Source organism: Lichenostomus cassidix, chromosome Z (assembly GCF_008360975.1).
Source record: "Lichenostomus cassidix isolate B80296 chromosome Z, HeHo_3.0, whole genome shotgun sequence".
Classification (NCBI taxonomy): domain Eukaryota; kingdom Metazoa; phylum Chordata; class Aves; order Passeriformes; family Meliphagidae; genus Lichenostomus; species Lichenostomus cassidix.
In genome coordinates, this window is record NC_139511.1 from 7,279,129 (window position 1) to 7,294,027 (window position 14,899).

At 40.1% G+C, this 14,899-nt stretch overlaps 1 protein-coding gene across 6 annotated transcripts in view; it reads left to right on the forward strand.

The window, feature by feature from the left end:
• Positions 1-630: 630 nt before the first annotated feature.
• EPB41L4A (erythrocyte membrane protein band 4.1 like 4A) overlaps positions 631-14,899 on the forward strand; it is a 123,394-nt gene continuing 109,125 nt past the window's right edge. For 5 of the 6 annotated variants that reach the window (XR_014847056.1, XR_014847057.1, XM_085043499.1 and 2 more), the window contains exon 1: positions 631-763. Coding sequence is in view for 4 of the 6 variants with exons in the window: in XM_085043499.1 (XP_084899625.1) it covers positions 665-763 (99 nt within the window). In the remaining 2 variants the exon portion in view is untranslated. Of the gene's footprint in view, positions 764-1,378; positions 1,487-14,899 lie in introns of those variants that run through there. The other variant, XM_085043498.1, reaches the window with a different exon arrangement.

Below are 14,899 nucleotides of genomic sequence, written 5' to 3' on the forward strand. Positions count from 1 at the left end.
GGGGAGCCCTGCCCGGCGGCCGGCAGGAGGCGGCCGGCGCTGCCGGGCCGCTGGGTCTCCCTTCCCTCCATCCCTCCGCCCCCGACGGAGAGGAGGCGAGCGCTTGCCGGCGCCCCCCCTCACGGCAGCCGGGGGAGGCATCCCGTGCTGCCCGGGCACTGCCACCGCCCCGCTCCGCCCGCAGACTCCGCGGCCGGAGAGAACGCGCTGGCCGGGCGGGGACCATCCCCACGCCCCGGCCGCGGCGGCGGCCGAGAGCGCTTCCCCGGCACCGCTGCCGCACACAAAGGGGAGGCGCGAAAGCGTGCCTGGACGGGGCGGAGGACGAGGCGGGTCGGCGGCTCGGTACCTCCCCGGGGCGGTAGCGGCGGGGGAGCCGCCGTGACCGCCGGGCGCGGGTGAGGGCTGTGCCTCGGTATCCTTCTTAAAGAAGCCGCCGGTCAATTTGCCCCTTTGCCGCAGGGAGCGCCTGGCAGCCCCGTCCAGGGTGCTCGGCGAGATGGCGGCGGGCCGCCCCACGGGGCTGGGCGCTGCGCCCTAGCAGCTGCTGGGCTCCATCCGCGCAGCCGGGGCGCGGAGCCGGGCGCGGCCCAGAGCAGCTGCGCCTCAGCCCTCTCCGCCGCTGCTCGGAGCTCTTCTCGCCTCCCCAGCCATCGCAGCAGACATGGGCTGTTTCTGCGCGGTCCCGGAGGAATTCTACTGCGAAGTTTTGCTCCTGGACGAGTCCAAGCTGACCCTGACCACACAGCAGCAGGGCATCAAGGTAAGGACCCCAGCGGGGCTGCGGAATGCGATGTGGGAGAGCCCGCGGGGCTGCCTGACGACTGCGCTGCGGGAGCCGGGAAGGGAGAGGCGGCGGGGAAAGGGGATTTCGGAAGGCGAAGGAGTAGCGTCCTAGCTTTGCTTACAGTCGCGCAAGGGACAGATGGATCGGGGTGACGCGTGGCGGTGAGGCGACGTGATTCTGGAGGCTTTACGTCGAGATAGAGAATCAAAGCGAGCAGGTGCCGACCACCGCGCGGCACTCGGGACGCTCGGCGCTCAGGTGCTGCTCTGTACCTGCTACAAAAAAAGAAAGCAAAAAAAAAAAAGAGAAAAAGAAGGTGGCTATGTGCACGGGGAGTTGCGCACCCGTGTTGAGTCACTCTCACTCCCTGTGCCTCGGGCCGTGCCCGCCCTGGGACGCGCTCTCCCGGGAAGAGGCAGCAGCTCCGAGCGCAACGCTGACGGTCCAGCCGTGCCCTCCGCTCGCTGTCCATCTCTTCTCTGGGAACAGCTCTGCGCCGCTGCAGCGCGCTTGGCGCCTAGGAACTCTTTAAAGTAGTCATCTGCCAAGCGCTAATGAGCCCTGACAGAGCGTGTGAAAACTGAGTGTTTTCTAAATGCCCTTAACTTGGTCCTGTTTGGTTAAGCCTGATGACTGCTAATGGCATGTCGCAGACACGTGAAGCCCTTGTTCGAAGAGCCGGAAACTTCAATTTATGAGGTACGTAAGAAAGTGGTTTCAGTGTTGGATCAGCGAAAAAAAAAAAAAAAAGAAAAGAAAAAGAAAACACAAAGAAAGAAATAAATCAGTCCTTCTAAAATTTATTGTTGGAAAAGGCTGACCACTCTTACATCCAAAGAATAAAAATCCATACACCTGTATGCATTAGCTTGAATCATGTAAGTTTGGTGAAGCAACTGGGGAAAGGAGAACCTCAAGGAGGGTAGGGGGGAGAGGGAGTTTACATCTAAGAATATGTTTTTAACTGTAATCTGTGGTATTACCATGTCTGCATGTATTGGGAGTTGCCAAGCTTTGCTGAATCAAGTGCTTGCAGATAAACTCATAAATCCATGCTTAGCACAGAGCAGCAAGCAGATCACTGTGACACTGGAATTCAGTACCTGTGTAGGGTCTTTGAAGTCTAAGTTTCGGCATTTCTGAAAAGCCTTACCTTTCTATGTGCAGATGTGGGGATGCATGTCATGCATGCATATGTCCTGTTGTTGCCTGTAAATGTGCAGTCACAGAAGAAGTATATTAAAAGAGTAATCTGAAAAGATGTTCCTATGGCTAGTTTAATGGGTCTACACCATGAAAGCAAAGGGTTTGTGCAGTGTCTAATAAAAATCAGTGTCCCATGGGAAAGAAAGAGTCTGGAGATGTAACTTCTTTCCAAGAATGCATGACTTGCCGTGTTGGGAACTGTCTAGTTTAACGTGAGGGTGTGGTTTCCTGCCATTCTTATTGTGATCTAAATGTAGTATAATGTTGAATATTTCATCCCTTCCACCTGCTCCTTCTGTGCCTTGAACCTATCTGTTGGAAAAGTGTGTGGATCTGACAAGAAAAGTAGTTGTTTCTTAACATTTTGGCATAAGCAGTCACACTATTCAGCAGGGAACCTTAGGGAAAGAATATGTGTTTTTGTAGCAGGCTGTTTTTTTCTTTGTTTTTTTTTTTTTTTGTTTTTTTTAATAAGTTTGTACCTGGTGAAGTCGCACCCCAGTGCTGTAGCTCCTTGAGCCTTTGAAAACCCAAAGAGAGGAGCTGCAGAGCTCTCTCCAGCCAGTGGTTTTCTTGCCTTTGTAGCTGCACAAGTGTTTGTGGAGCTGTGCGTGAAGAGCAGCTCATGTCCAGCTGAAGGACAGCCACTGGTTGGTCTTTTGCTGGGTCATTCTTCTGCTGGACCTATGCCCTGGTCCACTTCACAGCTGGAGGATGGCAGAAATGGCTTTTTCAACTCAGTCCTGGCTTTTGTCCTTTTAAACTGCACAGGACATATTTGTGTTGTTTTTCTTCTACAGCTTTCCTTCTACAGGAAGTTATATTAGTAATTCTCACTGAAAAAGAACATTAAATTTGTCATGTTCTGTCATGCTTTGTCATTTGGCACTTTACCCTTGAGATATGAATGTTTTATTTTAAATCTACACATCTAAATGCAGAGACTTGAATTTTTTTTTTTTTTTTAAACTGGCATTTTAGCTTTAGCACTTAGGTATAGTCTGCAGAAGTTAATATGTACTTTATTTTAAAACAAACATTTCCTTAGAATTTAGATTCTGGATGGGATCTTTCTTTTTGTCATCTTCACTTTTAATTTGGTTCAGAGCTACATGGGAAACAAGCTTTTGGTACCCTTTCCCAAATCTTGAACGATGACATGAGCAGGGTTATTAAATGGATTTACAAGCAACTTTGTTCCCTTTTTTTCCCCCCAAGCAGATGCATGTCTGCTGGAAATAAAAACCACATCTCAACAGCTTTTTGCTGTCTATGTACTTTCATGATATTAGTGGATATAGTCCCATTTGCTTTGAAGGGTGGAAGGCTGTGCTCTGTAGGAGTCCAAAGCAAGTTTGTTCCTTCAGTGAGTTGGGAATGAAGTAGATACTTGTCTCCAGAGAGGTTTGAAGATGCATTGCTCAGTCTGTATAGTGGTTATTTCTGTCTTGCTATGCTTGGCAGCAACTCTATGCATCAAAACAGGACATGTTTCAATTACAATTTCATTAACACATTCTTCATACTACTTGAAATGGTACTTCACCTTAAAACAATGAGCCGAGGTGACAAGACTGAGACTTTGAGTGCAGTTTAGGGATAGTTTCCTCTGTGGACCTCAAAGAGCTTGTTAGGGAAAGGAAAGGATCTGCTTTCTTCTGGCTCCCAAGTGGGGAAGCTGAGATGGAGAGGTCAAATGGCTTTTTCACGGTTGTACAAGGGAAAAACTTCCCTTCCGTATTAGGCTGACAGCAACTGACCATTCTGCCATTGACCATGCTGTCTGGAGGAGCTTGTGATGATCTCTTCCTTGTAGTTGCTCATCTTTTTGCTTCTTACAGGTTTTTTCCCTGCTTTAATTTACTCTTAACAGCACTGCCTTGCTGTTCTGCCATTATGTGTTCATGGCATAAGGTTAGAACACTGTTCTTTGAAAATGTGGAAGCTGGGTCTCCAACACTGAGGTTTACAGCAGGTTGATAATAGATAATCAGGAAAGGCCATCAGAAGTCTCATAATCTAAATTTTTATGTTTCCTTATAGTCCATTAACAGTTAGAGATATTTTGGAGCATACATGTTTTGAGATAATAAAGTGATGGCAGTTGTTAGTCCAAATGATTTTGGGATGGAAGAAGCTACTCTGGTACACTTCGTCTAATCAATATGTATGGTCTCAGACAGGGACAGCTTTTCCTCTTAAAAGGACATTGAAGTTTCCAGTTTAAAAATGGGTTTTAGCAGACTTTCGCTACAAATATGGTAAGAATCAGCAGCCAACTGAAAAATAATCACTTTTACAGGACTGGTACTTTGTCTTCTCTTCACACTGACTAAACAATAACTTAGGCATTTTTATGGTACAGTACTACCTTCTAAGTAGTTGTAGCTTACTTGTTGGTGTCATAAGACATGTCTTTTAACATGATAGCTGACTGATGGGTTATGGGCATTACATATTTTGGCTCTGTTAAGAATTGGGGTAATTGTCCTCGTAAATGGTGTGACTGTCTGCAGAAACTTGTTATTGGAGGTCAAGGAAAACCTCTCTGGGCCCTTAGAAAATAATGCATTGAAACCTATTTGTTATCAGCTGTTTCAGAAAGAGTGCTCATCTTGTAATGAGTATGTGTTAGGAATCTAACTACTCTTTTTTTTCCCCCTTGAAAACAGTATTTAAGGCAAATATTTGGGATTTTTTTCCTGAAGAAGCTAAAAATATTATGAAGCATCTGTATTTTATGTTTATATATCTTTGGTGGGAATAAACATCTAAAAAAAAATTAGCTACTTCTCCAGTGAAGAAGCTCTCTAATTAGTCTTAAGCCATCTGGTCACTGCACTTTTGAAGTATTCCTTGAAATTCCTCTCTGAGCGCAGTTTTTATATTCTGTTTAGATTGACATGTGTGATGGGCCCACAGCAATATTTCATTAGAAGAGAAGTGATGAACAGGAAAGATACACAAGGTCTTCCTGGGAGAAGAAGTATATTCTGTCATATTATTTTATTAGCTGATACCATTTAGTAGTGCTGTTCTTGCCACCATACCACTTATGTGATGGTTTACTGAGAATTTAACAAAATGATGGTTTTAAAAAAAAAAAAAAAGCAAACCTGAAATAGAGAGTGGCTGATATTAGGAACTATGTTAAAAGACTTGACATGTAAAAACACAAGTGGGTTCATCAGAATATGATACATGTTGTTAAGATACTTATGTAATAATTGATGATATCATTCAGTGTGATCTACAGAAGGAGGTAAACATACAATTTCTTAGAAAGCTTTCTGGGTATTAGTCTGGTCTTTTGTCCCTTTTTGTTTGTTTTGGTTTTGTTTTTATTTTGGTTTTTTGATTTTATTTTTTCACTCTCCAGTGGAGCAGAACAGTTCCAGACTGCATGTCTGCAAAATATAATGTGTACAGAAAATGTGTGGTGCACTTTTGGATCAAGCTCTTTTGGCTCTAGGGACACCAAGGAGTAAATCTGGGAATGATAGGTTCCCCCCAGTGAAAATGCTTTATAAATGCACTTGTTAGCAGGAAATAGAATCCTATAAATAAAAATAACTTGCATTGTGTTAATTACTTTAATTGAGAGTTGGCATTAAAAGACAAATTGGTAGTCATTTGCTCTGTGAATATGGAGGATATTCTTTATGAAAGGGATTTCTGCTACTTTATTCTTCTACATTTTACTAGGAAATGAAAGCATTTTTTGTGAGAAATTTTCTTAATTTTCTAGTTGCATTACTTCAGTAATCTTAAAAATCTTTTTAATGGTAGATTGCAGTTGCTTTCCACCTATGGTAGTTTACCACCTACAGTAATTACTAAACTGTAATAATAAAGTTCCAGTATAGTTAATAATACCTTTCCTCTGCCCTCTTTGGTATTGATTAATAAATCTTTTCAAGGCAGATTATTCTAGATACTCAGAATATTGATTTGAAAAGAATAGTTAATAAAAAATGAATTGATTAAAAGGACACAATCTAAGTCTCATTTCAACCTTTAATTTATTTTCTTTATAAAGCAACAGCTTTCTGTTATGTGCACATATTTTGAATAGCATCAGGAAAACTAAATATGTAATATCATCAAGTTCCAAGTGTAAATAAGTAGTTGTCTTTTTCTTTAATGTTGTAGACACAATACATCTAAGGACTGTCTGTAGAAAAAGCAACAAAAAATGTTAAGAAAAAAGTAAATTGTTGATAGTCCATCGCCCTTCCATATCAGAAAGGTGCTGGGGTTTCTTAAATTTCTGCTATGGGTGTAAAATGGTCATCTGATTGCACACTGAGCACCAGATGGTGCATGTGAAATTTTGCACTCTTTCAGTCCTCTAAAAACGGGCTAAAATTGTGCACAATTCTAATTTAAAGGGAATTAAAGGAATGAAAAGGCTCATGAACGTTGCTGTTCTGTGCAAAAACTACTGTCACATATTTGAAATAGATTACTAATTTCACCACTCTCTTTACAGATGAGGCCAGCAATTTTGAATATCCCACGGAATAACCATAAAATAAATGAACACTGAGACATTTTATTTTCCCTAGGTGCGCTTAACTAAATTAGTGAAACCAGCATGACAACAAGAAGGAAATCCATTAACTTCTAAATGAAGTTATATCTTAGTCAACCTGAGGTTTTAGCAATAATATTGTCAGAGGGGTCTGTTTTTCTGTTTTCATTGTGCAGTAATTTCATAACCTGACCAGGACAAATGCAAGCTGTGTGAGGTTGCTTTCTTATTAAACACTTCTGGATTTATGTAACTTGGATTGAGCAACTTGTATTAGACTATTTAGTATAGTTAAGGATTATCTCTTGATATATTACTCGTTTTAGTTAATGAAAATTCTGGACTAAAATTCAACGGCAGAATTGTAATCCTTTCCCTCAAGAAAGAAAACTGCTAAAAATTATCATATGACACGAGGGCAACTCTTGAAGAGACTGGATTGAAAAGGTGCTTCAGAAAGGCAATGTCTTTAAAAGCTAAAATTTTATGTCACTTCATGCTGTAAAATTATGTGTTGATCGTGTTGCATCGTTACTAGTATCTGTATTTTTGGTGGAAAGATGAGAGTTGCCAGTCTATTTTTTTTTTTTCATTTATTTTCCTAAAGGGGATTTAATTTTGTAATGATAGATCTGCTATACCAGCGTCACTTTTTTCACAGCTGAGATATTTGCAAGTGAATTTCATTTCAATATTTGGGTAGAGTTTTTCAGGCTGCATTTCTAAGTACACATTTTAGATAATGATTTTTTGATCAGATACTGTGCTTGCTGCATGCCATTTTAGTTGTGAAGTTTAAAATGAAGGTCGTCATTTCACTATTGATTGAACTTTTGTTCCCATTTCTTCCGTTGCGTCCTGAGTTGTGGATGGTTGAACACTGTAGGCACTGAGGTCAAAAGGACATGCTTGAGGTCAACCCATGCTATTACTCGGAAGTGGAAAACCAATAGAAACGTTGCAGAATGAGAGCTCTGCTCCTTTGGTTTTGCTGCAGCGTGAAGAGGGGAACCTGCCTGTTTTACCAAGTGGGAAATGGGCTTTATCTGCTCTTCTTGACTTGTGACCACAAAAACATTGATTTCTTTAAAGGGAAGAGACATTTTGTGAATGGTAATTCTGGCAGTACCTTTCCAGAGTTAATAAAATGCCACCTCAAAATGTTAGTCAAATTGGTAGTACAAATCATCTTTATAGAAAGTAATGTACAAAATTTAATACACCCACTTAGGCATTTTTTATCATTCTGCATGGAAATCTCTATTTGGCTGAATATGCCATTAACCTATTAATATGCCATTAATACTAGGGGTGTTATGTTATGGTTTGATTGTTAAAAGTCTCAGAGGTCTGCAAAGATTCCTTTTTGAGAAGCTTGTGTTTCTTCTTGCCCCTCATGATCTTTTAAAATTTTGTCTTGGTGTGAGGGAGCTGCATACAAATGGCGAACTCTCACTCCGATCAGGCATATTTGTATTAGTTATGCTTAGTAAGAGGAATCTTCTATATTCAGTGAAATCAAACTTCTCCTGCTTATATTTAGAATGAATAATAAAGAAGTTATTGTAATGGGTGGTTACATGAATGTGAAAGAAAAGGGGATCTAATTTGTATGGGCCACGAACTTATTTATTTGTCAATATTTATATTTTACATTCTGCAGGGTTACAGCTGGCTCTTCATAGAGTAGAGAAGAAGACAATTTATCTTCCGGTAATTATTGAAGTTTTGGTTATATGGGTAAAATCTGTTTGTGGTTGAGTGAGCCAGTTTGATAATAAGTGGTTCAGCCCTTTAATACCATTCCTGTGTTCTCATGAAAGTGGAGACTGAATGGACTGAGCAATAAATTCCCTGTCTGTGTGAGAGACAGAATCCCTTTTAGTAATGGAAAGGAAGGATCTTCTATATCTCAATTCCATGAAAAGAATTCATAAGGCAGAAAATGGCAGTTTCCCTATGTAATTAGTGGTAAAATTTGGCACAGCTACCAATTTATGCAAGCACATTCTTTAACACTTTGCAGAACTAAAGGCCGTTGGTCACCTTGTAGATTTGAGCCAGCAGAAAGATCATCCAGATAAATACCACTGGACTGGGTTCTTGTTTTTCACACACTGTATATTTCACTGAAAGTTTCTCATCTATTTGTAGTGTTTTGGAAAATATTTTCTACCCATGGTAATACCCGTTTGTTATTAAATATTGCATATCTAGTTTATTTTATTATGGAAGAAAATTACAGTTCTCATTTGGGTTCATCAGTTCTCTTCAGATTCTCAGTGTCACAGTGTAAAAAAGTTGTGACAAACTTCTTTGCTGTTTGGTGGATGTACGGTAGCTGGAATGAATGTAATGGGATTTTGTTCTTTTCCCCCTTTACAATGCCTGAGCAAGAGTTGTCTTTACAAGAGACTGCATTGGGAACCATAAGGAAAAGTAAATTTTCTTTTTATGCTGTTTGTGAGCACCACAGGAAACTGGTGGAACTAGCAATTCAGAATTACACAAATGAGCAGGAATACATAGCAGACTAAAGAGGAGTGAGTTCAGAACTGACTTGGGAGTTGAAGCAAATAAATGGTTTGAAAAGAGGTAATCTTACAACACTGGTATGGCACATAACATGGAAGCAGATCCTCCACATGTCTCTGTTGGGGGTGTCCCAAACTGTCTTCAGGACTTGCTGTTCTGAAATTAGTTTTGCTTAGTTTGTGTGGACATCACCAGGTACAGGAGAGTGCTGCCCCAAGCCCTGCCTCAGCTCTCATTCTGTGCTGGTGCTGTTTGCCCTGCTGTGGGAGGTGCCTCTTGTTTATAAAGTGTTTATAAAAGAATGCTGAGTCTCAGGCTCTCCTAATTCTGATTGTCATAGCATGGCTGAGAGGGGTGAGTGATACGGATCGGGGTGCCTTGGAGGGGACCATGCAGCAAATAATCCCGGCAGCTATGCCTGCATCTCCCTTCAGAGGAAATTGGGACACCTCAAAAGGGGTCATGGGAGAGAAGTACCTTAATTTCAGTAGTGGTCATCCAGAGAAAAAGTTCCTGGGCAAATGAAGGAGAGATGCAAATAGACTGGTTATACTTGCAAAAAACTTTTCTTCTATTGCCATTTGCTTTGTGAAAGAAGGGAAGAAATACACAAGACCTTTTATTTCCTGTAGTGGAACCTTTTGTTGATGTGTGTGAATATCCTGACTTGTCATCAACTTTTCGGGTTTAATTTGCATTGGCTGCTTTGGGCAGGGAAGGATGGACTGGGCTTAAAGGTATTATTTAATAATATTTTCAGGATGGAATAGAGCCCTTAAGTTTAAAAGATCAAAATATTTCCCCCTGTTTTGAAGTGATGTCAGATTCTTCAGCCATATTCTTCCCTCTATTATTTTTTACTCTCCAAAAGTGCCTCAGCAGAGCCTGGATGTTCCAAGACATGTGCCCCTACATCTTTTCTTTTTCTGTATAACATGTAAGTTGGATGAACACTTCAGTTCTCTTTTCAGTGTGTTTGTTCTTCGTCTAAAACATAGCAAACTCTAAAGCAGTGGGAATCATACTTGGAAACAAAAGCTTCTGGTATCCTTCAAAGCTACCATGTTTATCCTGGATTATTTTGAGTAGTCTTTTGTTCTTCCTAATAAATGCATTTCTGTTGACGAATTATAGTGCCTTTATAATCATCTCTGATTGAAGGTGTTTCTCCAGAAATGGTGAGTATTCTGGAACGCTCTCAATGCTCCAGAATACTTTTGGAGTGGATGAGATTTACTAAGAAAATATTCTTGGCGTTCTGGTTCCTTCTTCTGTGTCTCCAGTGTATCAGGGAGTTCCTGCAAAAGCCAATTCTCTTTCTTAGGCAGCTGTTTGGTAATAATGTTTTTTTTTTTTTTTTTCCCTGTGAAAGCAAAAGTGAGTTACCACGGTCTTTCCTTGATTTGAAAATACTTGAAATGGTGTATGTGGTTTCAATTCCAATGAAGACAGCAGGTGTTTTGGTGTGTTTTGGCACCAACTTCAACAGGAGCCAAGCTGAACCAAATTTTTCTGTGAGCAGGCTCAATTAGTGAAGGAAAATTTACTGGAAATAAAGAATGTTAGATCTTGTATGAAGGTGATAGATGTTGTTTGTATAAAATAAACATACCATTTCTCTACCTTTTTAACACAAGTCAGATCTTTTTCTTAATCATCCTTGGCCTTTCATTGGTATTTAGATCATGAGTGTGACTGTTCAGAGCATGAAAGCCGTGTTGGTTGTTTACATGACTGAATCTTTATTCTGGTGTTGCTTTTTTCCTACTTTCCCAAAAAAAAAACCTTCTACAGAAACAGGTTGCATGGACTGTCTCCTGAAATCTTTGGTTAAAGACAAACTGCAGTGCAAACCATGTCTGTTTATGATGTTTACTGCTTTGTGAACAGGTGAACGAAAGTCAGAACAGATGATCAGGAAAAAATAGTATTTTTGATAAAAAATACTTTTTGATCTTGTGTGTGTCTGTACAGAAATTGGAGAGGTCTGGGTGAAATGAAGATGTTTGGGGAGAGGAATCTGTAAAATGTCAAAAAGAAAGGCCATCAGTAATGCAGTAAATCTTTATTTTTGTTTAAGCTGAAAATTTTTCCTGTAGGATGGAGAAGTTCTAGAAGTAGGCAGAAGTCCTGCAGGAAACCTTGATTCCAACTTGACATACTTTATTGAGATGAAGGTTTAATTGGGAGAGAATTAAATCAATTCCACTCAGTTGGCTACATTTTTTTTAAAAAAAAAACCTGTTTTTTTTTAAACAGGTTTTTTGTTATAGATAAATAGTTTTTTCCCTGTTGCTTAGTCAATATCCGAGATCATGACATTTTGAATTTTCTCGAGTTTTATTTATTTATTATAATTTTTGGGTTTTTTCATGAGTTTTAGAAAGATCAGAGTTGAAGCTTTGCAGTAGGGCAGCATACAGAAATATTTCTGTTGCTGTGTGTGACAAACACATACTGTGCTTATAGAACCCTCTCTCCAAGAATATTAACACAGAACTTTTCATAAACAAAAAATGTCCCCTAAGAAACTTCAGATTAAAAAGGGTAAGTGATTTTTTTCTTCAGTATTACATAATCCTACTGAGTGTCATACCTTGAAGAGAATTCAAATCAGACAGATTTTTATGTGCCTGCTGTACTAAGGTGTAAGCATTCTCTTGAAAAGTTACAAAAGTACCAGTCTGTGTTCATTACTGCATTCATCTCTCTTTGAAAGTTATATAAATGTGTGCTCTGCCCATTTCCATGCTCAGCTTGAGGTGATTATACTGAGTGTATGTTTGTATCTGATCTGCCAGTGGATTCATGCAATTCTGTTTAAAGTGGCAGAGTTTCTTCTGCCTTTGCCTGCAGTGGATTAAAGGTTCTTCATCTTAATATGCATTTTTTTCTACATAATCAGACCACATACAGCAGATGGACTTGGTACTATTATCTATAAGATGAAGAGCATCTGACAGGATGCTGCTTATTATCTTGTTTTTCAAGCTTACTCTGATTCATACTCTTTCTTGCATACAGAAGGAACATGGGATAAGAAAAATCACTTGAACTGAAGAAATTGCAGTGTAATTGAATTTTGAACATTGATTTCTGAGTGTACAGAAAATGAACCAAAAGAATGTACTTGAGCAGCAAATTACAGGAGGTAGCAGAGTGTACAGTGCCTTTAAGAAGCAGGTGTTTGCTGTGGGGTTTGCTGTGCATACAAATGTGCTCACATTTTGAAGTTGGTTAGGAACAGTTACAGGGGAACAGGAAACCTGACTGGCCTAACACAGGCTTTTTCTATTCAGTACAGCCTGGAAAAAAGGGGAAAAAAATATAATAAAATGGGGAAAAGCTGGGTTTTGTTTGCTCTTTAAAGTCTGAAGCATGAGGGGGGAACCAGAAGTATGATTTAAAGGAAATTGCAGTAGTGGTTGTTTTAAATATACGCAAAGGAAGCCTTGCACCATTTTCAATCTGGAAGGAGGAACTGAACATTTAATTAAACAATGCCTTTGACTCAATTAGTTTATGCTCCAGCATTCTTAGTACATACAGTTTTGGGTTATTTTTCAAGTGTACAGCTGTTTCCTCATGCATAACATCTGGAAGGGAGGCACGCTGTGGTTCCAGGAACCGTGTGAATGGAAGAAGGTTTCTAGGCCTGAAAATTTTAAGCATCTCTAAGGTAAAGCTGCAAAGGTAGCTCATCTGGCAAAGGCCTAGCAGGTAATTTCACAATAAGTACCAACTTTATCAAAATCTACCCATAATCAATTGAACCCCTTTGATCAGCCCATCAGCCCTGCCAGCCTGTCGAAACAGGCTGCCAGCCCCTAACATCAAGACTTTCTCTGCATGCAAAAATGGTCTTCCTGACTAACTGGATCTGCTTTCTTGGGGAAAATAAGCTACGATCCACCTGTAGTCTGTTTCAGTATGTGCTGAGATAGTGCTTACGTAACATAGGTTACTCACTTGTGGGAAAAGGAATATGTTGGAGAAAATTAAAACACCATGAAACATATTTATATATATGTTTCATATATATATATATAACTATGATAGAAATTAGCAGAAACAGTATTTTGATGAAATAACAGACTTACTGAACCATGTCACAGTAGATGATTGTGATTTTTTTTCTTTTGTCTTGATCTACTTAATTCAGATAGAAGGTTGGATCTGCTTAAAAGGACACATTATATTAAACAAAGATTTGTTCTGGTTTTGGCCTCTTGTTTCAGTGGGGAATTACATCCTCTAATGACACTTGATTAAGCCAAAATAAGACAAGTCAGTTCTTGGAGTTTAGTAACCTCATACACGTTCTGCTACGGGAGGAAAAAAGAATACTCTCCTGTGTTGAATTATCTCAAATTCCATTTAAGCAATAGTGTATTGAAAAAAAATCCAGTGCAGATCAAACAAAAAAAATTACGCATATTAAAAAGAAGAAGTTGGAAGGATCTGACCTTGGTAAGGAAGATGCTGTCAATTTCAGTGGGGTTTATCATGTATCACATAATCACAGGCAGGATTGCAAATACGCACAAAAGACAGGCATTGGAACTTTCAGAACTGTTCAGGTGGTTGTGTAAGAATCTTTTAAAAGTCTTTTCTAAACGTTGTACTGGGCACTCAGGTAACTCTGAAAATCTGTCACAGGACTGAATTGTGAGTTACAGAGTAAATATCAAGACAGTGGTATCACTTACATCGAGGTACCTGGTGTATGAGAGCTTAACCCAGGAGCTGACACTGGAAAACAGCACCTCAGCCTTTATGGACTGACGTTTTCTTACTCAGTGCTGGAAACAGAAAGTAGAGGATTTTATGCTGTTGAGCCTCTATTTTTAATAAACAAACAATCTCAGATAATTACATACGGAGTTCACAGTTTTAAGGAACAGCTGTTGCTGAGACAAAGAAATGTTTGCCCTATAGCAGTTCTTCACATAGGAAGATACTAAAACTATTTCAAAAGGAAGGTTTAGCTGTCTTAGTGTCATTTATGTAGTGACACGGAGCTGAAGGTTCTGTGCTTCAGGTAGGTGTGTTACCCTATCTGAAATTAAGTTCTCCAGAGGGACTAAAGTATCTAAATATTTTACTTGCATGCAGTAGTTGTGGGCTCTGCTGATTCTTACAAGTTTCTAAGGAAAGGTCTGGGCATGTGATCAAGCTGGTAAGTGTTCAGTCTGGAAGCTGTCTGTATGCGTGAATAGCAGATATTTAGTGATTCAGTTTATTTTAGATTGAAGTGAGAGGATTTAGTTGCGTTACCTTTCATTTGCTGTTGGCTAAGAGCCTTGCGGTGGTGGTAGTTCAGCTTACATGTCCTGAAGGGACTCTGATTTCTCTGGGAGGCTTCAAATTGGCAGTGCTTCAGTCTGATTCTTATAGTAGATTTCACTTTGGTGTTTTTGTCAATGCAAAGTCTTGAATTTCTTTCTTGCTTTCATTTGAAATAAATTTTCTGTTGTCATGGTTGCAGAGAGGAACTCAAAAGCATGAACCCTGGTGACTTCTTAAACCAGTAAGCCTGCATATTTCTGTGAGGAAGCTCAGAACTAAACAAGTGCTATGATTTTTTTTCCCCTTGAAAGTAAAGTCGTCATTTCTCAATGGCCAGGATTGCTTCTGTAGAACAGCAGGGACAGAAGGGAATTAGATGAGTGGGATATATAGTCAGTTTATAGTGAATTACATTACACGAGGGCATGGTCACAGATATGTGGCTCATTCTTTACAGATTCTCTTAGTGTGATCTGTTTTTGAAAACCCCAACTAAAGGAGCCTCCCAGGAGCTCAGCTGCAGTCCTTTGTTACTCTTCTAGGAGAAA